The sequence below is a fragment of the Rhodamnia argentea genome, chromosome 10, assembly GCF_020921035.1.
Source record: "Rhodamnia argentea isolate NSW1041297 chromosome 10, ASM2092103v1, whole genome shotgun sequence".
In the NCBI taxonomy this organism is placed as follows: Eukaryota; Viridiplantae; Streptophyta; class Magnoliopsida; order Myrtales; family Myrtaceae; genus Rhodamnia; species Rhodamnia argentea.
Window position 1 is genome coordinate 19,738,693 of NC_063159.1, and position 23,160 is coordinate 19,761,852.

Sequence of the window (23,160 nt, forward strand, 5' to 3'; positions counted from 1 at the left end):
CATAAACTTTGGCTCAATATGCAATGTAGTCCATAAACTTTTAATTTGATCAATATGATCCATGAATTTTAGCCCAAAGTACAATGCGGTACCCAAAATTTTGGAACATTTTTAATTTAGTCCATGAACTATAAGAAAATGTCCAATTCGTTCTTGAGTTTGAATTAATGGAAGAACTATATTAAACATTTTTCTATAGTTCGGAGATTAAGTTAAATATGTTCTAAAAGTTAAGAGACCATATTGGTTAAATTAAAAATGCAAGGATCGCATAATATATTGGGTTAAAGTTCTGAGATTATATTGGCCATATTAAAAGTTTAAGAATTATATTATATATTAGGTTAAAGTTCAACAATTATTTATGTTGTTATCTTTTTGATCAAAAAGAGATAACAACCCGATCGAACGGTCGATGATTTGGGAGGGAGGAAGGCCCAAGCCGAACGGGGCCCAATTTCGGACAAGCATCCTCGTCCATCATCAGGCAGAGCCACCGTTTTTTGATCCTGAAAACCCGGGGCGTTGACATTCTTCGGAAATTGATGGTGGTGTGGGTTTCGGAATGATTAAGAAGCAATAGGGCCAAAAATCTTTTGTTTGTTGAGGATCTTCGCCATTATTGCCACACGGCTTTGCCAATTAATGCCACGAAATGCGCTCCGAGATGGGCCCCCACCAGCCCTCCCTTCCTATCCCATCGAGCAATTGCGAGGACAAAAGCAATGGTCTCGTTTCGGATCGACGGTGGATGTCGATTTGGACGTCCGTAGGGCTTTTTAGCTTTTATTCCCGACAAGTGAAAGATGTTTTTTGGGGTTGCTGATCGGTCTTGCAATTGGAGTAGTCCGTCGGATGTTTTCCTCGCGCCTTTGTCTTGTCTTCGGCCAATGCGCCATGCTGCCGAGCAAGATTTCGATTGGATTTGTAGTTTTGCGTTTTTTAGATTTGGTCAGTCATACAGCATTGATCGTTGTAATTGGTATAGAGAAGAGTAAGAGAGAGACGTAAGACCGATATTCTTGCCTCCGGCGCTACCCGCAGCGCCATTAACATCATGTCCCATGAATCTCCATTCCTCGTTGCGAGTGTCCTCATCCCTCGCCACAAGCCTCGGTTCGAGCAAGGATGGGCTGCCATTAACGAGTTAGATTTGACTGAAAATCCGACGAGATTTTTTTTTTTTGGCAGCCTCTTTCGAACTCGAGCCTTTTATAACTATCGGGATCTAATAAATGTTATCGGGGTCCAAATGGAGGTCCATCAAGAAAACAAAAATTACGGGTCCATTATAATGTTTTGGAATAGAGGTAAGTGTTGGGAAATTATTGAAAAAGTCATTGACTTATTGTACTTGTGTCATTTCAATCGTGTTTTGGAACAGAGGCAAGTGTTGGGAAATTACCGAAAAAGTTATTGACTTATTGTACTTGTGTCATTTCAATTCTAAATTTTTTAATTATCCCAATTTATTAATGAATATTTTCATTTTTTTCAATTAAGTCCATCGGAAAAATTTTGATCGAAAACCGTCGACATGGACGTCGGTCATCCTACGTGATGCGAATGATGTCGGCGTGGATATTTGTAATAATATTTTAATAATTTGTTGAAATCTTTTTTATATTGTTTTGGTTTTTTTAGTCTCTTCTCTTTTATTTTCTTTACTCTTGTTTTTGGCAGAGGGTCGGCAAGGGTCGCCGGCCGACCCCTCCTGCCACAAGTGAGGGCCGACGGCCCTTGCCCGCACCCAACCCTAGCCCTCGCCGGATCTAGGCGTGGGGCCTCGGGTCCTTGCTTGGGCCATCCAAGCCGTTGAGGCCCTTACCGGCCACTGCGACTCCTCGCCTAGCATATGTGTACCTAGTTTTAGATTTTTTTTTTTTTTTTGTAATTTTCTCAGCAAGTGTTGATATGTTCGAAGTCAACACAACGTCGCCTCATGTCCCAATACGATCCAGGTCATCTTTTTCGGTCAGAGGAGTTGTGTTTTGATTAGGATACGATATGATTCCGGCTTCTCCATGCGGCCGCCAAGGTATATCGATCACATGTTTCTATGCCGAGACAAGAAACCATCGACTAGTTTCCCACGCTGGTTGACTTAACGACACGTGAATGGCTCTCCGTCCTGTGGAGTCGGTACAACTAAGAAACTCAGCAACGTGGGGGAAGATTATCTCCTTTCTTAATCCACATTACTTGCTAATCCACTCATTAGTTTTATGTTCCCCTTTAATTTTACCTTTGTTAGTAGTTGTTGATATTTTACCCTATTCTAGAAAAGCTTCGAATGAGAACAAGAAGACCCGCGAGCCTTTGCGAGAGTTAAATTAACTTAAGATGCTTTGCGCGATCATGGTGTCGGATCGTGACTAGGCTCGTGGACGATCGCGAAAGCTCGATAAGCAACAATCCCAGGCATGGATCCATGAAAAAAAAAAAAAAAAGAGCCCGATAAAATCGAGCCGAGCATCATCATTAAGATGGCCTTTTAAGACACGAACAATAGTAGTTTATCATGATTCTACACCGCATAATCGCCCCAAAACCTATGACCTTTTGGCAAGCCATAATAAACAACTAAAACACGATTAGTGGATTCGGGGGGCAAAATGGGTATTTTATTTTTTCCACTTTTTTTTTTTCTATAAGTCGCAATAATATATAATTTTTTTTTTAAATTGACCACTTTGGTGGAGTCCTCGTCTTATGTCTCTTTCTTTAACCCATCTGCCTGCTGCCGAAGGGCCTAAAAATAAATACGCAAATTTTAAAAGAGGGGCCATTATAAAAAAAGACTAGTGATTTGGAAGGACGTGGGAATCAATTTGGACTTTCCGGGGGCTCGCATTTTATTTTATCGATTCGTCCCTCCTTACTTTAATATTTCTCCCGGTGCCCATCCTGGACTCGCGGTTTTGTTCCGATTCGGGAAGGGTTTTCACGAGTGAAGTCTCGGGTGTTCCACTCTTTGCAAGAAACTTTTTCGAGAGGGTATTTAATTTTGGAGGTTTTCTAGACTTTGGTATTTGTTTTTTCAGGGTCCTCTCCCTTTTCCTGATCCACTGGCTATAATTTAATCACGAGTCTTCGTGACTAAATTAGTTAATTAACTAAGGCAATTTGTGGGAGAAGATCTGACAAAATGATGCGACCAATGTGAATTTTTTTTTTTTTTTTTGTGTGGGTGGGTTTGGTTTAGTCAACAACGTCAGAGAAGTGAGTGGTTGTGTGGGGGGGTTGCTCACAGCCACAGCGCTTTTGGCCACTACCACCTCATCTCATGTGCAGCTTTTGTGCACATTTATACTTACGTTTTCCCATCTATAGGAACACTGGGGTTGATGCTTTTCAGGTGCATTTCATGCTCCATCGCTTAGGTCAACATGTCCTTGAATCTCGCCCACCCGTGAAGTAACTAAGGGGGGGTAAAAACGGAATTGATCCCGCTCAGACGTTCGCTGCGAGCATTGCGGCCTCCCTCGATCCCAGCCTTTGCACGGTTTTTCCCCCCCGACCACGACATGAATAACGGCATTCCTCGGATCATGTCGAAACGAGCGGACTTAACAGGATACGTGAAAATCGACTGAGGATATCGCCTCGCCGATAATATCAAAAAGCGGCTTCCATATCTCGGACGATTTCATTTCAGAACGAGAATTCGGTGCAACCGAACGAAACCCGCCTGTGAAATACCTGAAAAGATTTAACTTTTTTTAAGTGATGGTGAGTTGGTGGATGGTGGTTTCTGTACCCATTTTTCTCAGCATAGAGAGAGCAGAATTACTCATGGTCATGATGATCAAAGTGTGTGAGTGAATGATGCTTCTCCTGAGCAAAACTCACTTAGCATTTCCCTTTTTTTTTTTCTTTTTTTTTTGGAGACTTTTGCCTTTTCCAGAGGGGGATATAATTTCATAAAAGGGGCCTTTTTGCTTTAATGATTGAACCAAAAATGATTAGCTCCGATAATTGTCTGGAGTCAGGACTCCATCTTGCCTTTTTCAATGATGTTGAGCCCATCGATCAATTCCAATCTCCCTTTTCAGCCGACCTCAACTATTAGGGCAAAAATTTGGTCCGCTACAGAAAAGGTGGTGCCAAATTTCCCAATCCCCCTTTCAAAGTTGTTGTTGGCACTCCCCAAAAAAAAGCTTTCTCGATCGAAGCCCTCGATGCCGTAAAGAGCTAACGGTCCGAGCGTGTCATTGCTACTGATTATCTGCCCACACGCAATTACACAGGCATGTCCAATTCGAAGAACTTCTCGATCGAGCTGTCAAATTGTAATGACTGAGTTTGCAATACGAGACTAATCTACGGACTCCTACGTACAAAAAAAAAAAAAATGCTCAAACCACAATTTATTTCTATCGAAAGCGAGGGATAATCCGTGATTACGTGCTGGGGTGTTTGAAAGCCTTTCGGTTGGAGAACTGCATAAAAGCGGAAGAAAATTAAAATAAAAAAAGCGACCGATATATTGATTCATATAAATGATCGACGGAATCATTTGAACACTGGCGAAAGAGATTCTTTGGATATAAAATTGTCTTAACATCTCTTTTGGGTAAATCTAATTCAAGGGTCGATCAGAAATTAATTCCGATTGTTTTTTTTCTTCATAAATTTGTCCGATTACGTTATGCATGGTCGAAAAAATTATGAACTCGCCTCATTCGCCGAATCTATGTGATCTAGAAGCGTCAAACAAGATGCGGAATTCACAAATTTGGAGAAAACAAAATGTTTGGGGGGGGTGTCAAAGTTCGAAGGGTGGAGACCCACATGGGCCTTCCCCTCTCCAAATTCACTGATGACCATGATGATAGATAGTGCATCTGTATTGACTCCCGCGGCACCAAAATACACCCATCGAATATCAATCATTCGCCAGCAAAAGGAGAGGAATTTCTTTTCAAGAATTTGGGAGAAACGAAGAACAGAGAAGAAGGGAAAAAAGATGAGAAAGATTGAAACTTGGAGGTGAAAGTCTGTCCTTGGAGTTATGTAACAGTGGAGAGAGAGTCTCGACTTTTCAACGCTTGAAATTGAAATGTCCGATTTTTCATGCCCTTTTGTTTTTTCTTGAGCTTTCCTCTTTTTTTTTTTTGGCTCTTCTTCTTCTTTTACCCTCCCAAACCATTTGAAAACCCCAAGAAAGAGACCCTCCTTGATGAACTCAACTTTGATTCTGCGTCATCAGACCCAATCCCAATTGTTTATGCTAACGCACCCTCATAAACCCAACCTCTCTCCCCCCCCCCACCTCCCTTCTGCACGTTTCTGCTCACCCTTCTTGTTTCTCTGTCTTCTTTGCTCTCCATCTGTAATCGCCGCCATAGCCATTTTCTTGCACTCCTGTCTGATTTCTCCGCTGGGTCTTCCTTCCTTCCTTTTTTTTTTTTGTTTTTTGTTTTCATTTGGGCCCCTGTTTTTGTTTTGATGTTTCAGTGCTGGATGGCTTTGCTGAACAGATGTCAGCGTCTGCATGATTCAATCGAATGGGTCGAATCAGTATGAGCTCGGTTCCTTATTTGGGTACTCTGTCAGATTCCACAAACCCATGAGAACCGAATGGGTTTTCGGGTATCCTTTGTTTGGTTCTGATGTGTTCCATTTGCTGTCCTTGCTCCTCGTAGATCTGTTTCCAGGTTTGCTCGATTCACTCTGCTTTTATGTTCCTGCTCAAACAGTACTCCTGAGGTCAGATCATCACTTAAAAGTCTTTTCCCTCTTTATTCTGCCCGCTCTTTGAAATTGACCAGGCAATATGATAGATAGCGAAAACGGGCCCAGAGAGTAGGATTGCACTGGTTTTCTATATTTGGTATATGTATGTCGTCGAGCATGAAAATTTGATGATGCATAGTGACCTGGGCAACCGTGGGGTGGTTGGGTTTGTTGAGTTTTCTCCACTGTGCTTGAGTTCTTTTGCCCTGTATTTGGTCATGGTACAAAGTGATAGGAACCCTCCACATGAGAGGTCTCATTTGTGAGGTTCATTGCGAGTGTAGTGATGGGCAACAGTACTTCTCGCGTCGTGGGGTGCTTCGTTCCCAATGGGAAAGGCGGAGTCGATTTGGAGTTCTCGGAGCCCTTGGATGAGGGATTAGGCCATTCGTTTTGCTATGTGAGGCCAACTGCTTTTGACTCTCCAGCCATTACACCATCAAACTCTGAGCGGTTTACAGTTGATTCAAGCACTCTCGATTCCGAGACCTTAAGTGGGTCATTTAGGCACGAGAATGTAGATGATCCGTCGAATTTGAACAAACAAAGCAAGAATTTCACCGAAACCACATTCAAGACTATTTCGGGTGCCTCAGTAAGTGCCAATGTTTCCACTGCCAGGACCGGTAACCAGAATGCATTGCTTGCCAGTGATGTTCTAGAGCCTGCTGCCTCATTTGAGAGCACAGCCTCCTTTGCTGCGATCCCTTTGCAGCCAATACCTCGTGGCTCTGGACCATTAAATGGTTTCATGTCTGGACCCTTGGAGAGGGGTTTTGCATCGGGGCCTTTAGATAAAGGAGGTGGTTTTTTGTCTGGGCCAATCGAGAGGGGGGTAATGTCCGGTCCTCTGGATGCTACAGATAAATCCAACTTCTCGGCACCTCTTGCATGGGGGCGTCGAAGACGTGGTCTCCAGAGTCTCATGAGGAGTGTCAGTGGGCCCATGAAAAGTACTATTACTCGAACCTTTTCTAGACATTCCATGGGGTCTCATTGGATGCAAAGGTTTTTCTTGCACCCAGTGACCCAATTGGCGTGGCATCCTAAGGAGGCAAAGTTTCGATCGGATGGCTCCCGAAATAGTCTTGAAGTGGGGGTATCTGAAGGGGACTATGGAAATGCCAACAATTTGCAATGGGCTCATGGGAAGGCTGGTGAAGACAGGGTTCATGTTGTGCTTTCTGAAGAACAAGGGTGGCTATATATTGGTATATATGATGGCTTTAGCGGGCCAGATGCACCGGATTTTCTTATGACCCATCTTTATAAAGCTGTGGACAAGGAACTAGAGGGTCTGCTGTGGGATTATGAATGCAAATCACCAAATGATCAGCCAAAAGGTCAGCCTCAGAAAAGTGAAAATGCTGAGACTATTTCAGGATGCAGTATTGATGACCGACAGCTGTCTAATTCGGCTCAAGTAAGGTCTAGCATCTTGGAAGAATCATGTACTTTGAGTGCTACTGGTGTTCAGTCATCTAACTGTGACTGTGAGATAGTTGAGGAAGGAAATGGAAAAAAGGGGAGTCTGGAGCCCAGCATCTCCAATTGTGCTCCTATTTCCACTTCAACTGGAATTTCAAGTGGGCAAGGCAGAAAGAGTATGCGGCTTTATGAATTGCTTCAGCTGGAATCAAGGGATGGACAAACAGTCTTGCCACCTGATGCCGGGAGCCGAAGAAGGGGCTCATGGGATTCTCAGCAAGTTTCAAGCTCTCTGATTCCCAAGGAAGCCTTAAGAAAGGAGCAGCTAAGATCTCACTCATTGAATTCGAAAGGGAATACTCCGATTAATCACGGTGACGATCCCACTACTTCAGGAGAAAATGGAGGGGCTGGAGTTAATTCGAGCAAAAAAGGCGCTAACCCAGCAGTTTCTTTTTCTGGAAAGTGGCAAAATGCAAGAAAATCCCTCATAAGTTCGAAGATTATAAAGATGTACAGGAAGCAAAAGTCACTGCACAAGAAACTGTTTCCTTGGAGCTATGATTGGCATAGAGAAGACAACTTTGTTGACGAGAGAATAATGGAACAATCCGGACCAATCAGGAAATGCATATCAGGAACTGTGGATCATGATGCCATCTTAAGGGCAATGGCATGCGCACTCGAAAAGACTGAAGAGGCTTACATGGAAATGGTGGAGAAGTCTTTGGACAAAAATGCAGAGCTTGCTTTAATGGGATCCTGTGTATTAGTGATGTTAATGAAGGATCAGGATGTGTATGTCATGAACCTTGGTGACAGCCGCATCATTTTGGCACAAGAGAGGCCGAGTGATCGCATTCCTAATTCCACTTCTCTGAAGGATGATCTGCGGCATCGGAACAGATCAAGGGAGTCTTTAGTGCGGATGGAGCTAGACAGAATATCAGAGGAGTCTCCAATGCATAATCAGAGCAATCATATCAACAAGATAAACAAGAATAGAGAGATTTCCATCTGCAGATTAAGGATGAGGGCACTTCAGCTTTCAACTGACCATAGCACAAGCATTGAAGAAGTATGTCCCTCTTGGAAGTTTTTTCCTTTTTTCCTTCCATTTTGCATACTGTAATCTGACAATTTGAATAGTCATCATCAATTGAACCACTTGAGTTTATTAATGGTCAGTGGTTTCTGGAGTATGATTTGAAACTCTAATTTTCTTCTGGTGAATGCATGTTAACTTGGGTTTGTTGGGCCATTGTTGCAACTATTTTCTCCTTATATCATGGCAGCACTGTTATGTATTGGTTTTATGAAGCAAGGAGTATGTTTGTCACTGATTTGTTGTTGGTACGTCTATATGACCAACATGTTTTGAATTAGGAGAACCTAGTGATGAAATCCAATTTTAGCAGGACATTCATATGGCTGTCAATAGGGGATCTAAAAACATCTTTGAAAAGTGCACTCTGTATGGTTAAAGTTCATCAAGTGACTGAAGCGGTGCCTCCTTAATTTCTTCCAAAGTGAAGACTGTAATTTCCAGATGTGGTGCAGCTGCTATATATAAGCATTAGTGTTGTCTGTGAAAATGTGGCCCTGAATTTTTCTATAAAAAGAAACGGATTGAGTATTTTACTCAGCTACCCCACTTGTATAATCGAGAGTACTTATCATTACAGCATGTTTTCTGTAACGTTTTCTAACTGGGTTCAATATCAATGGCAACAGTAATGACATGTGATCTCTCTTTTCTGTTGCAGGAGGTTTTGAGGATAAAATCAGAACATCCGGATGACAACCAAGCCATTTTGAACGATCGTGTTAAGGGGCAGTTGAAAGTAACTAGAGCATTTGGGGCTGGCTTCCTCAAGAAGGTTGGTCATTCTAATAACTATTATCGAAGTTTGCCTTTTGGCCGCAGAGCTCTGGTCGGACAATTCTCTTTGGAGGAGGTGGCTGTTTGGGGTTGGGTAGGCTTGGCCACAGCTTATAATGTCAGGATTTAATTAGTGCGTGCACGAGAGGACAATAGTCAATATACATTTCTGCATGTTTCGGGTAGAAAGGATGTGTAATAAAGAGTTAGCAATTCAGAAATTTGGAAAAAAAAAAAGAAGCAATCATCTGCTTCACTGCAGATAGTTCCTAGCTACTTTTGCTCTACCACCTCTATCTATGATTCCTGAGCCTATAGAGCCTATTTTTCTCTCCTGCTTGATGAAGCATGGGCTCTCATCATATCTGTTGTCACATTGCACTACTAACTTAAAAAGTGCATTTATGTAGTTCAAATTTGAACAATAAAGGAAGATCTAAGTCTTGAAGATGTGTGGATGTCCAAGATGAATTGATTTAGTTTCTCAGATGTTCTTGGTGGATGCCTATTCTCCGAGTATCTTAGCGAGAAAATGCTTTGAAATGAACCAGTTTGCTTATAAAGAGATAGACAGAAATTCTCAAGTAATGATAGTGCACATAACTGTGCAACAATTATATAATTCTAGAAAGAGGAACAGAGTACTCGAGAATAATGTCATGCTTAATAGAGAACTTAAGAATGATGTAATGCTTGTCAGCGAGAATTGTAACTAAACTTGAGGATGCCAAATAAGGATTTTCTGTTTTTTGTTGTAGCAGCAGCAGATGCATATGAAAGTTTTCACGCGCTTAATTTTAGAGCACATTCAGCGGCCCAGGTCTATCTCTAGTGTTACAATGAGTGGGTGTGGTTAGTGTATGATGGTTCATTTGGAAATTTACTGAGCTAAGTTCACGCCATATAGCTTCTTGGAGACGATGATTGAAACAGCCTCTAAAGCAGCTTTGGCTTCTTTGGTCACTGTTGATTCCATGTTCATGAACTTGTAAGGAAATGGCTTTGAGCCCCAGGGAAGTTCAGCTATTTTTTCTTGGAGGTATACATACATGGGTTAGAAATGGCTGTACACGGATGGCCCTTTTTAAGACTGTCAGCTGAAGGGCTCTGAAATTGAACTGTTGGAGATAACTTCTATGTGGAACTTTTGGTTTGATAAAAAGAGACACGTTTCTGTTCCTAAATCTGTTCTTCTTTGAGTGAAGTGAAAGAGAGCACTTTCTTCATTTCACATTGGTAGTAGTTTTTGCAATAGCTCTTTGCTATCTTCTTTCCGTTTGGTTAACTTGACCAGAGATATATAACTGTTTATTTGCAGACAACATTGAATGAGGCTCTGCTAGAGATATTTCAAGTTGATTATCTGGGAACGGCTCCCTATATTAGCTGCATACCATCTCTTGTCCATCACCGACTTTCCTCGAGTGATCGTTTCTTGGTACTCTCCTCCGATGGGCTCTATCAATACTTCAGCAACGAAGAGGTGGTTGCGCATGTCACGTGGTTCATGGAAAATGTCCCTGAAGGCGATCCTGCTCAATACCTCATTGCGGAGTTGCTTTTCCGTGCTGCTAAAAAGAATGGTCAGTCATAGAACTTTGTGTCTTTCGTTCTTTTTCTCTTGTCCTGGCTGGATGAATGATAGTAACCCGTTCAGTTCATCCAGTTTTAGGAGTAATGCAATTCAACATGTTTGTCCTAAAATACTCGGAGGCTCATAGTTTCCTGTTGCCGATATTACATTGACACCTAATCCCAACCATCATGAGACGATAGTCTTTGGAGTTTGTGCATAACTTAGTAATATGTTCTGCGTGGAGTTGCTAGTTGCTGCGAGGATGAAATTAAACTTACTTTGTTGTCACCTAGTTGACAGACCCGTCTTATGTGGGATGAGCGAGTCTCTGTAGGCTATACCAAGTTGATTTATCTTTCAGATTTACTTTCTTTGTTTAATTTGCATCTTTATCTAGAAATTATGTATCGCTCTTGTGAAGTGAAATGAAAAATTTCCTTCCGACCAAATAAAAAGCTAGTCAACCGACTGACCTCATCTATGTCTATTTCATAATTTGTTGTGTCTGGCAGCCGATAACATGTTTGTGTCTCGTTATTACTTTATTAGAAAACTAGATTGAAGACTTCCATAATCTTCTTGGCACTAGCATAAGCGGTCGTTTTATGCTTATCCTGTCGCACTGTCAAACTTCTTTTCCAAGGAAATCCTGTATTTTGCAATTACTGCTGTCATTTTATAGCCGGGACTGGTATTTTCCCATTGCAGGAATGGATTTTCACGAGCTGCTTGACATTCCTCAAGGAGACAGACGTAAATACCATGATGATGTTTCGGTCATGGTGGTTTCCTTGGAAGGAAGGATTTGGAGATCGTCTGGATGAGATGATTCTTCACATTTTCATTTTACCCCAACGTTGTATCAAATTTTTTTTTTCCCAGTTTGGGGTTCACCCTTTCTTTCATTCAGGGATCAAAAATCTCAAAGCCTCCAGATCTTTTGACACAAAAATTTCTCCTTCCTCGTCAATCTTTCGTGATGAGGTCGTTCGCCTCCATCACCATAGCAAAGGCCAATGCTCAATCAATAATTTCAACTTCTCGACATCGGAAAGAGTAAAACATGCTTCCACTTTGATCCCCATCTTGACACGATCAGCGGAGGAGAAGCCCAGAAACTATGTTTTGCCCGCAACAGTAACTGGGTAAACATTGCTTGGTGTCTTGACAATGACTATACCCAGATAATCCTTTGAGATTGGTATAACTTTTAAGTCAATGGTTTACGGTATCGAAGCAAAATGCTATCCAAATCGCGCTGATGACGATCAGAAAGAGCTGTTACTGTTAGCAAAATAATTAGTTCCCCAATTCTGCAATTCTAATTAAAGCAAGCGAGTGATGTAGCATGACTGCATACCGAACCGACAAATCAGGTGCAAATGTTGAAGAAAACCAAACGAGACGAAGCATATGGCCTCACCTGAGCTAAAAACAAAAGCTTCATAAAGTGGAACTCTTGCGTGAATCTTTTTCTGGTTTTCAAAGATTTCTGGCGAAGCATCTTGCAGTTCGCACGACCTAAAAAGACTTGCTCGGGAGCTGACAGACAGGACCATCCAACTACTGAAACAGGGCTGGTTGACCAAACCCACATTTGCCTTGTTTATGTGCAGGGTCACGTCATCTTACGTTTGGATCTAAACGAGAAAGTTGGAACATGTCAGCAACCAAAACCGAAAGATGGTGCGAAGTAGAAGTCCAGTCCCATTTCCAGGGCCCATTTTGCCGTTAATCTGATCTAACTTTTAACGGGGATTTGTTAGCATAATCGCATTTTGAGTGACTGTGAGACTAACATGTTCCGGACCATAAATTTTTGAAAGTGTGGATCTCACAATAATTTGCATTTCTTTTTTGCAGACCAGAACATCCAGGTAAACGGATTGAGAACAATCGCATAATCATTTCTCAATTTATGATCGGTTATACCAACAATTTTTTTTTTTTTTTTGCATTTTCCTTGACATATTATGGTTCATCCCAACACAAAGATGGCTAATGTCTCTGCCACCAAACTCTAAGTGCTGCCATTAGTTGGGTAACTCCTCTTTGGGAACAACAAGACGCACTTAACACTCATCTGAACCTCATTCACCAACTACTCACTACTTTAGCCATTTGTCCCATGTCCTTGTCTTCGCCCTTTTTCCTCCTTTTCTTTTCTCTGTCTGGTGAACGTTTTCTTAGCTTAATCGTCACTTTTTTTAACACGAGAAATCACCTCAGCGCCACCAAATGATAATTCTGAAAGTGAAAATCAAACTAAAGAGCCCCCTTTGAGATCTGATTGCTTTGTATTAAAGTTGAAGAACTCTCAGTTCCTATCCCTGTCAGCCACTCCATCTCTAGACCAGTTTGTTCAGACATCAGTAGCTCGGTCTCTCACCGACTGGCTTTTAAAACCGGGTTTCTTCTCGTTCTCGCCTCCACAGCCTCAGATCGATCCCCCCTCCGCTTTACAAAATGCTGGCGGTTTTCCTCTATCTAGTCATTTCTGCTGTGTTGCCTGGCACCCTTGCTTATGATCCTGACATGCTTCAGGATATCTGTGTGGCCAGTCCTTCCTCAGGTATCTTCCTTGCTGTAACCTTGAACGGGTTGCTTTCACACTCACAGTAGTTTGAACCGAAGTATTCTGGATTTGTCCTAGAGAGAGTTTTAGCGTGGTGGTGCTTATCCTCTGTTTTGTCCGACCGGGGCCTGAATGAACACCATTCACTTTAGAATCCGGCGCACGAAGTGAAATGCTTAATTTGGTATTCCTTGCAGGTGTAAAGGTCAATGGCTTCGCCTGCAAGAGCGAAGCAAACATCACGGCAGCCGATTTCACCTTCGAAGGCCTGGCGAAACCAGGAACAATCAACAGCTCGGTGGGATCCTTGGTCACAGCCGCCAGCGTGGAGAAAATCCCGGGCCTCAACACCCTAGGCGTCTCTATGGCCCGCATTGACTACGCCCCGGGCGGCCTCAACCCTCCTCACACCCACCCGCGTGCCACCGAGATCGTGTTCGTCCTGGAGGGCGAGCTGGACGTCGGATTCATCACCACCGGGAACAAGCTGATCTCCAAGACCGTCAAGAAGGGCGAGGTGTTTGTGTTCCCGAGGGGCCTCGTTCACTTCCAGAAGAACAACGGCAACAAGGCCGCTTCGGTTCTCGCGGCGTTCAACAGCCAGCTGCCCGGAACGCAGTCCATCGCGATAACCCTGTTCACCGCGACGCCGGCAGTGCCGGATGACGTGCTGACTAAGGCGTTCCAGGTCGGCAAGAAAGAGATCAACAAGATCAAGGGCAACCTCGCACCCAAGAAGCCATGAGAGATGAACTGCATTGTCCGGCAGCACAGGAGGAACCCATCCATTCGAGATTTTGATTTCTGTCGTTCCATTTACTCCGATGTTTGCACGAGTTTTGTCCGTCGAACTTTCTACGATTTCATAAATGTAATTCGATCTTTGCGAAAATAACTTATGTAAACGAGAGACAAATAATCGAAATCAGCGGCATGAAGCAATGCATGAACTCCTGGTGCGATCAAAGCCTTCGTTCAGAGAATCCTCTCCCAACTATCAGTATGTCTTATATAATTCGGACTGAAAAACATGTTCATTCCGACTGCAAAGAAGCCGACTTATTCAGACCGACTCACGCAAAAATAAAATGCCCATGATTCAGCTCGAAATTACCTCACTGCCATTGTGTCTGAGTCGGAATCTTCTCTCCTGAATGATGGTTTTTGGAACAAGTACCCTAGCATCAGGCCTAATATCCAAAAAAATCTCCAATTTTAGCATTTATTCTAATTATATTCAAATTTTTTTATCTAATAAAAAGGGTGGCGCTATTTTCACTCCCATTTTGACTAATACACTATTTTTTTTCTTGTTAATTTACCCAAATACCCTTCCCTCTCTTCATTTTTTTATCTTGTTAATCTATAAAATTGCCTTTATTTCTATCATCACTCTTAGTAATTGCACAATACAAATATTCCATTACACTTGTCAATATACCAATTTACCATGTCTCATTATCTTCTCAGTTTTAATTATGTTACGGTTTTCGCGTTGGCCATAATAATTTCTTACCTTTTTTTTTCTCAATTTTACTAAAAGAAAAATTTACCCTCGTCTCTTCCAAACAACCTTTATCTACCGATTCTTCCACACCCATTACATTTCAATATTTCCTTCTTGTTTGTCTTTCTTTCTTTCTTTTTTTTAACTCATTCTTCATTATTGTAATCTATGCAAACACTAATCCTATATCAGAGTAGAGAAATGTTAATTTTATCTACAAATTGTTTACTTCCTTTTCCTATATTATCCTCATGATTGTGAATGTTTCGACTTCGGCTTTTGGTACGACTTTATAAGCATTTAGTCAAAGATTGAATGTCGTGGTTTATGTATGCATTGTACACAGTTTACTCAAAGATTCTTAGTTGTCCTCAAGTTGTTTTTTGAATAATAGTTTCCTAGTAAAAAAATATATACAACTCATTAACAAAATAATTAGTTTTTTTTTTGGTCAGAAACACAATAATTAGTTCCAAACTAAGAAAGAAAAGCAAAAAACCAAAAAAGAAGGCAAGCATTAGTCTTAAATCAAGAGTAGAGGCTAAATTTAACCTCAATAAATGTTGTTTGAGAGAAGCACGATAGTTTCATCTCTAGCAAATTTGAAACAATAGAAAAGGAAGAAAAAAAGGTAAGAAAAAAACCTTAAATCAAGAATGTGACCCATTAGGATAATGTAGTCAATTCAACGAAAAAAAGAGTGTCGGAAGCTAATAAGGGAGTGAAAATAGCGTGAGTCAAAAAAATCTTAAATCAAGAATGAGACCCATTAGGGATAATATAGTCAATTCAATGGAAAAAGAAGTGTCGGAAGCCAACGGAAGAGTGGAAATAGCGTGAACCAATTAAAAAATTCAACTTTTATTTTTATCTTAATTCTACTAGCCTAATACCCAAAAAACCCTACAACTTTAGCATCTGTCCCAATTAAATTTGAAAAAAATTTATCTCATAAAAAATCTTAATTTTTATTTTTATCCTAATTCTACTATCGTCAACCATCCATCCATAATTACTGTTAGTTAATCTTACGTGGCTCGAATTTTCTCCCCGAACTAACCAATGAATCTTCGAAATTCGAAAGGAATAGGTTTCACGGATGACGAGATTTTAGATTATTCGTCCAAATAATCAGATTTTCATGGCTAGTCATTTTTTTGGGATGTTGAGTGTCGGGGAGAATCCGAAATACCTCGTCTTGAATGACTTTTTATTTTTTGGCAATGTGCAAGGGAAGCAAACAATAGAAGAAAAGTTGTGGGTTTTTTTCATGTCAGCTTTGCTGAAATATAATTTATTAATGACGTGGAAAGATTAACTAATGGTGATTATGGACGGAAGATTAACGGTAGTAGAATTGAGACAAAAATAAAAGTTGGATTTTTTATGAGATAAGTTTTTTTCAGATATAATCGAGACAGATGTTAGAGTTGGGGATTTTTTTGGATATTAGGCCGGTAGAATTATGAAAAAAGTAAGAAATTGAAGATTTTTATGAGACAACAGAAATTTTTGGATATAATTGAGACAAATGCTAAAATTAAATATTTTTTTTGGTCATTGGGCCATAGAATGATGCGATCCCATTTGATTTGCCGAGATGGTTGATTTGATGGTAAATTCGTTCAAATACTCCTACGCCTATTACATTTTTGTTAATTCAATAAATTTTTTAGATTTATCAATTAAATCTTTAATGTTTTCACGTTTTTTCATTTGAGTCATCTGGCCATTTTTTTGTCGCAAACCACTAACGTGGACATCGACAATCTTCCGTGTCATTGCTGACGATGACGCTGACAATTTTTAATAGTATTTCAATAAATTTAAAATTAATTATTATGATTCTTTCCTTTTTCTTTTTTCTATTTTCCTTTTTGCTTTTAACATTTTTCTTTCTTTTTACATCTGTCGGCCATCACTGGGCCTCATCGATGCCCAGTGGAGGTCTCTTAGAGACTAGGGTCGGCCTTGGCAACCTTGGCCGCCCTCGCCCGAGGCCAGCAAAGGAAAAAAGAAAAGGAAAAAAAAAGAAAAAAAAATTTAAAGAAAGAAATTGAAAAAATAGGAAAACACTAAAGAAATATTAAAATATTATTAAAAAAATATTCATGTTTACACAGGCTGTGAATATATTTTAGGATTCGATAAGATTAAAAAATTTAAGGTTAAATAGATAAAAGTACATCATGATTAGGAATTATTGAATAATTTTTCTTGATTTGACTGATACAGTGATTCAATAGCTCGAAACCGGCCCCGCTCAAAAACGACTTGAGTTGGGTGTCGTTTGTGGAGCGATGAAAACGTGGGGTCGAAGGGACCTCGGAGGCGCGGAGCGCAGTTGACCAGTGAAAAGAGGAGCTCCGAATCGAGGCGGAGCGCTTCGGTGTTCTTGTGATTCGTGAGCTGATCCACTCTTCGAATTCGAACGAAGAATCAATCAATCCTGATGCAGCATCAGAAGAAGAACTTCAGGAAGCGGTCTCTCGAAGAGGAAGAAGGCCAAGGAGGAGAGAACGAGCCGAAAAGCAGTCACTCTGATGACGAGGAAGAACGAAGGTGCAACAACACTCGAACAAACGAACGAACGAACGATTTCTCCATTTCTTCTTCTGTTTTTAGTTCTTCGGGGCGGTTGCAGTGAGCGACGCGGTTTGATTTTGCGATTTTCGCGTCTTGCGTTGTGGTCGTCAAATCAGATTGGCGTTGGAGGAGGTGAAGTTTCTCCAGAAACAGAGGGAGAGGAAATCTGGGATCCCCGCCGTCCTGAAGGCTCAGAAAAGCGGCGTCGGGGCTCGCGTGGGCTCGGCTGCGACGCTGGTCGAGAAGAGCGAAGGCGACGGTGAAAAGGAGGACTTGGTTCTTCAAGACACTTTTGCTCAGGAGACTGCGGTCATGGTTGAAGATCCTAACATGTAAGTTGGTGGAGCGACCTTGTTCGCAGTGCTTGTTTGGTTTTTACGCCCGTGAGCGCCGACCACTTTGGGTTGTGGAAACAGAAAAAAGGCCGAATTATCAATCTTGCCTTGAAATGTCACCCCTAGGCATGGTAGATTACATCTTCTACGAACAGCTGGGCTTACATTGGATAGTACAGGAGAAGGAAAAGATAAAAGAACCCAAGAAATTGTCTGCATGGTCATCATCTTACAAGGAGCATGAGCAATATATTTCCTTTTTCTTTTCTTTCAGCTTCTTCATGCTATGTATTTCTGTTGATGGTGATAGATAGTTTAATTTTCTGTATCCCATGCAAGTACGATGTTCTTCTACCTGAGAAACTTGGATTGAGAATTGAACCAGTAGGTTTTAAGAAGTTTGTGTGCGTTGGAACTGCATGTGGTATAGCAACACTTTGGGTCAACGGTTTTTGAACCATGTGGAGAAGATTGGATGCAATAGTTTTTGAATATGTTAGGTTAGAAACTTACAATTGTTACTTGGAGTAGTACTAGCATTTCTTTTCACTTGAGATGGTACTCTCTTATATTCTGCTAAGAAATGCTGATAGCTTGACTTGATTTGGCATTTCTATAACGAAGATCTTCTGGAGCTGGGAGGTGGACTTTGTATTTTGAAGTTATGCTATGCTCCTCATCTACTTTAAGGGTTAATTGTTATGGATCTCTAGCACTAGCTGGTGGTAACGTGATTCCATTGAACATTAGGGAATCACTTTTCCTGAACATGCTCCAAACTTAGTATTTCAATGTACATTTTAACTGAGATATAGAAAGAACTATAATATCTCATTTGCAGCAAAAGGATGCTTCTACCATCAACAAGATGTAAAAACCTCTCAAAGGGTTTTTCAGAAAAAAGAAGAATTTTCAATGGTTATGTTCATCACCATTAGTGATTTGACAAACTGCAGTTAGAATAACCTTATGCTTCTTCAGCTTTTGAATTCTTACCAAAGCCCTTGTGTGTTGTTAGGCTTTAAAGGTTCCACAATAGAGGTGCCTTCATTTTGTTCTGACATTTTGGCTGGTTTATCTGGATAAAACAAATGGAACCTTTTCTCTGCATAAGTAATTTTACTCTTCGAGAGTCCAAAAGTAATATTCTTACCATGTCCACATGTATTTTTATGTTTAGCTATTTGCTCTTGTTAAGATATTCCACCCCATTTGCTTCAATTGTTTCACTTGTAATTGCTATTGTTATATCTGCTGCAACAGGGTAAAGTATGTTGAGCAAGAATTGGCGAAGAAAAGGGGCAGGAACATTAATAAAAGTGATCAACTGGCGAATGATATAAAGAGTGCGGAAGATGAACTGTACAAGATTCCAGAGCATCTCAAAGTGAGTTGCTTGAAAAGAACTGTATTCCTTTCAAATGAAGTTTCTCGATGTTATCCGTCTTTTGATGCGACTTATCCAGAGGATGCCTTATATGTATTAATATTATATCAAACCAAAGAGTCAAACCCATTTCTCGATTCAATAGAAGCTAAAAGAGTTGAATAGGGTCCCAAATAAGGAGAGATATTTAAAAAGGGGGTCCGATTACGCTGATGTGGAAACAGCGAAGTTTCTAGCTTTTCATTTTTTTAATCGTTAACATGATCATCATTATTTCTATCCAGGACGGTGAATATTTTTTTTGTAATAAATCAATGAACAGGCAAGGAGCATACCCCTTTGATTTGGAATGCTACTTAGGGTTTTCATGCATGAGCTGATAACTCCAAATTTGTTCATACCGTTTGTCACAGGTGAAGGGGAGAACTTCGGATGAAGGCTCTACCCAGTGGACAACTGGGATTGCTGAGATTCAGCTTCCTATTGAGTACGCCCTTAGCATTGATTTCCATTTCGCAATTTTGTTTAAGATTGAATTCAGTGCACTTGCACCATTATACTAGACACATTCTTTAGGGATCTAATTGCATTCTTTCCAACATTAAGGAGGTGTATTCTTATTTCTTTCTATGAGTGCATCTTTAATTCTGCAGATACAAGTTAAGAAACATTGAAGAGACAGAGGCTGCTAAAAAGCTCCTGCAGGAGAAGAGGCTCATGGGAAGGACAAAGTCCGACTTTAACCTCCCCTCAAGTTACAGTGCAGATTATTTCCATCGTGGCAGAGATTATGCTGAAAAACTTAGAAGAGGTTCTTTTTCCTTTCTTTTCTTCATCTCATGATGGGTGAATTAGAGCCGGTAGCCTCCTACTTCTACTTTTGGCTTTTAAGCTTTTGGCAAATAATCTTTTGAATGCAAAATATAAGATCAAATTTGTAAATGCTAAATAATTTTTTAGTGAAACACAGAAATAAAAATTCTAACGATCCAACTTTGAAAAACATAATAGCTAAAGTTGCAAGCGAATAATCATGGGCCTTAAGGTATAAAGTGTTGGGAGTGCATAGCAAAAGCCCGATACCTTTACCTAGTAAGATTGCCAAGAGAAAGCCTAAGTTCGAGCCCCTCAACATATTCAATTGGAATCACCTTCACTCAAAAGTTTAAATCAATGATTTATGGGCCAACTAAGATATATTAATTGCTCCACCCCACATCAATTTTCCGATGGGGACTTCTTTGACACAACTCACATGTGCATCTCAACATAAAGTGAAAAAGCCTTGGCTGAAAAATGTAAGCCGCCCCCCATAAACATGCCATGAGACTTTGGCTAGGATTATTGCTGGGTGATCCATAGTGTATATACATGGATTTGTGTGGATTAACTGGATTCTTTAGCCAGATTGGATGCAAATTTCTGTTTCCTATCATAGGTTGATTGATGTGGAGAGTTTTCATGTTAATCCCAGTTCTGTTTAAACATTTGTTGATGGAAAAAATTGCAGAGCATCCTGAGCTGTACAAGGACCGTAGTTCACAGGATGATGGTGCTGGATCAAAACCAGCAGATGATAGCGCTGATGCACCTGGACAAAGGCAAGCTGCAACAGATGAATTTATGCTGGAACGTTTTCGAAGACGGGAGCGCCACCGGGGTATGAGGAGATAATTATGATTGGTTTTTTGCTTCTCCGAGCTGCATTTGCATGGACAGTTATACATCTAAAACTAGAAAGATGTAGGCTCCAACAACAGAAACTTCGGGCAAAGCCGATATTCTCTGATGAGTTACTTTTGAGTTATTCAATGGAGGGCCTCCTCTTGTTCATTGTTAACTGGACATGGATATTGGTGTTGTGGAATTCTGAGTGGAAAGTTCATAGTCTAATGTATCAGTTTTCTTCCTGAAGGATTCATGTAAGAACCGCATGATCCAGTCCAGAATGTCTATTGAATCAGTTTTCTTAACGTCTTTCTCTTGCTTTCTTGAACTTCTGAGCATCGGCTAAGCGCTCCAGCTTCAAAATGTTCTACATCATGGGCGGGTCCTTGAAGATACTCGGCACAACCCCATGGATACAATTGTGGAATGAATTGTAAAAATTAATAGAAACATACATACTGCAATGGGAGATGACAAACCTTTTTCTATAGTTGATTGATGAGGCAGCATCAATCGGAGCATTTGCACCCGTCTTCTTAAAATTGGGTGCTGCTAGGAAAGGACTGGCCAAACTTCCAATTTGAAGGCGCCACGTTAAGGGCCGTGACGGTTCGGCCATCGCTGGCCCGGACTCTGAAGGACAGGCTCTGGCCGTTGAGATAGCTAAGGCTTTGCCAGTTTGCCCCCCAGTTTCTCGACATGGCTTCCCACTTGTTCGTCTTGGACCCTTTGATAAGGCTTTGCCAGTTTGCCCCCCAGTTTCTCGACATGGCTTCCCACTTGTTCGTCTTGGACCCTTTGATCCATACGTTCGAGATTTCTCCGACCCCCGCTACATTCGATATGAGGATGATCTCGAAATAGTCCCTTCCATTGATGGTAAATCTGATGCCTCCGCTTCTCTTGCATCCAACCCTAATGAAGGATACAGGGGGAGAAACAGATTTAATCCCATAGAAGATCATCCTCTTCTTTCTGTTTTTGGGGCTGAAGTAATCTGTTATCATTGTAATGTAGTAAATCTAGTTAGGTTAGTTTTGTTGAATTTTCCTAGTGCCAAATTTGCCCCGAAACTAGGTGTCTTCAGTCTCCATATCCTTGTCAGAAGACTAAGGGGTATTCAGCAGGTCAAATGCAGAAGAAGCTTCTGTGTTTAAGCAACCCAACTAGCAATTCAAAAATATATTCAGAAGCCAAAAAACGTGGAAGGGAATGATCGGTTCAGTCGGGTTTCGTCAGAATTTTTCTTTTCGTCTAACACTATGGCCCAGGAAAGCCTAGTCAACCTAACAAACTTTCTTGAATCATGTCGCATACTGGATAAGCTATATTCAGAAAAGACCTAGAGAATGGACAAGTGCACATGGATAGAACATACTTCCTGTACAAAATAGGAACAATTCCGGCCCTGTACTTGGCAATGGTTTCAAATGCAGGTTGAGACATGTCAAAGTGAAGCCTTGGGGGATTGCACCACCCGCCATTGTCGCTGGGGAGAGCATAGTTTGGCGGGCAGAAATTGGTGGCAGTGATGGTAACAGAAGTGCCCTTGAGACACCACTGAGGAGCCTGCGTGGCATCACAGACTATCTGATAACATCGGCCACACGACTTGCCATCATTGAACAAAGCCGTACTCAGCGCCGCTGTTTTGATTCCGTAGCCGTCTGTGAACAGATTGCCATACCCACATGCTCCTCCTGCAATTCGAGAAGGGCACCTATCGGTTTACATCTTCTTCAAAGAGAGATTTCGCATGCTCCGGTAAGGACCATACGAAAGGTTATTCCTTAGAGAAAGTTCCAATGCTTCAATCTTAGTATCGAAAAACCATCCACATCATGCAATTCGACCAATAAAAAGACTCCACAAAGTCAGACAACCATTGACAGTGAAAAACTAAAGCTGACTGCAATACATATCAAGCATCTGTATCGACTATATAGATGTTCATAAATGCTGCAGGAGAAGAATGAGCCTTTGTGAAAGTCGTGGCAGGTCATGGATGCGTTTCAAATATTGGGCATGATTGTGGCTGTGCTCGTACAGCAAGGTGAATAGATAGGGACTTGAAAGAGGAAGCACTCACCCATTGTTCCTGAAGCATCGCTTCCACCATAGAAAGTTGCATGGGCTTTAAGCCAAGCAGCCGCTGCTCCGTCTGGTTGCGCGGTGATCATAAACACCAGTCCAAGAATTAGTATAAGACCACCATGCATGGACACCCTTTCCATTCTCTCTCTTTCTCTCTCTCTTCCTTCTTGTTATTGCTGAAGGTGGCCGACTGCCGAGCTATTTATAATGAGCTAATAAGTTATACTGTTGGGATGGAGGTAGAGATAACCACCGGAAGTTTTCACATTTCCAAACTCTGTATCATAACATAACAGATAAGTTGACTCGACCATGTTCCTCAAAATGATGTATTATTCACTCGAATCTTGATGAATCATGATTCATGACATACCATGTTGCAT

General features: G+C 41.1%; 4 protein-coding genes across 4 annotated transcripts; 3 read left to right on the plus strand and 1 right to left on the minus strand.

Moving 5' to 3' along the window:
* Positions 1 to 4,922: 4,922 nt before the first annotated feature.
* LOC115747610 (protein phosphatase 2C 32) lies at positions 4,923 to 11,670 on the plus strand. The gene is made up of 4 exons (XM_048271239.1): positions 4,923 to 8,245; positions 8,934 to 9,047; positions 10,368 to 10,632; positions 11,334 to 11,670. The coding sequence occupies exons 1-4, from the start codon at positions 6,026 to 6,028 to the stop codon at positions 11,447 to 11,449; spliced, it is 2,715 nt and encodes a 904-aa protein (XP_048127196.1). The 5' UTR covers positions 4,923 to 6,025; the 3' UTR covers positions 11,450 to 11,670.
* Positions 11,671 to 12,959: 1,289 nt separating this feature from the next.
* Positions 12,960 to 14,159, plus strand: LOC115747658 (germin-like protein subfamily 2 member 4). The gene is made up of 2 exons (XM_030683891.2): positions 12,960 to 13,197; positions 13,398 to 14,159. Exons 1-2 carry the CDS (start codon positions 13,092 to 13,094, stop codon positions 13,943 to 13,945), a joined length of 654 nt encoding a protein of 217 aa, XP_030539751.1. The 5' UTR covers positions 12,960 to 13,091; the 3' UTR covers positions 13,946 to 14,159.
* A 2,834-nt stretch (positions 14,160 to 16,993) lies between these two features.
* Positions 16,994 to 20,961, plus strand: LOC115747663 (protein COP1 SUPPRESSOR 2). The gene is made up of 6 exons (XM_030683897.2): positions 16,994 to 17,269; positions 17,410 to 17,625; positions 18,892 to 19,015; positions 19,429 to 19,502; positions 19,669 to 19,826; positions 20,526 to 20,961. Exons 1-6 carry the CDS (start codon positions 17,160 to 17,162, stop codon positions 20,687 to 20,689), a joined length of 846 nt encoding a protein of 281 aa, XP_030539757.1. The 5' UTR covers positions 16,994 to 17,159; the 3' UTR covers positions 20,690 to 20,961.
* Positions 20,962 to 20,997: 36 nt separating this feature from the next.
* Positions 20,998 to 22,932, minus strand: LOC115747664 (putative expansin-A17). Its single transcript, XM_030683898.2, has 3 exons — positions 22,773 to 22,932; positions 22,062 to 22,383; positions 20,998 to 21,598 (listed from the first exon to the last, which is right to left on the minus strand). The coding sequence occupies exons 1-3, from the start codon at positions 22,915 to 22,917 to the stop codon at positions 21,220 to 21,222; spliced, it is 846 nt and encodes a 281-aa protein (XP_030539758.1). The 5' UTR covers positions 22,918 to 22,932; the 3' UTR covers positions 20,998 to 21,219.
* Positions 22,933 to 23,160: the final 228 nt, after the last annotated feature.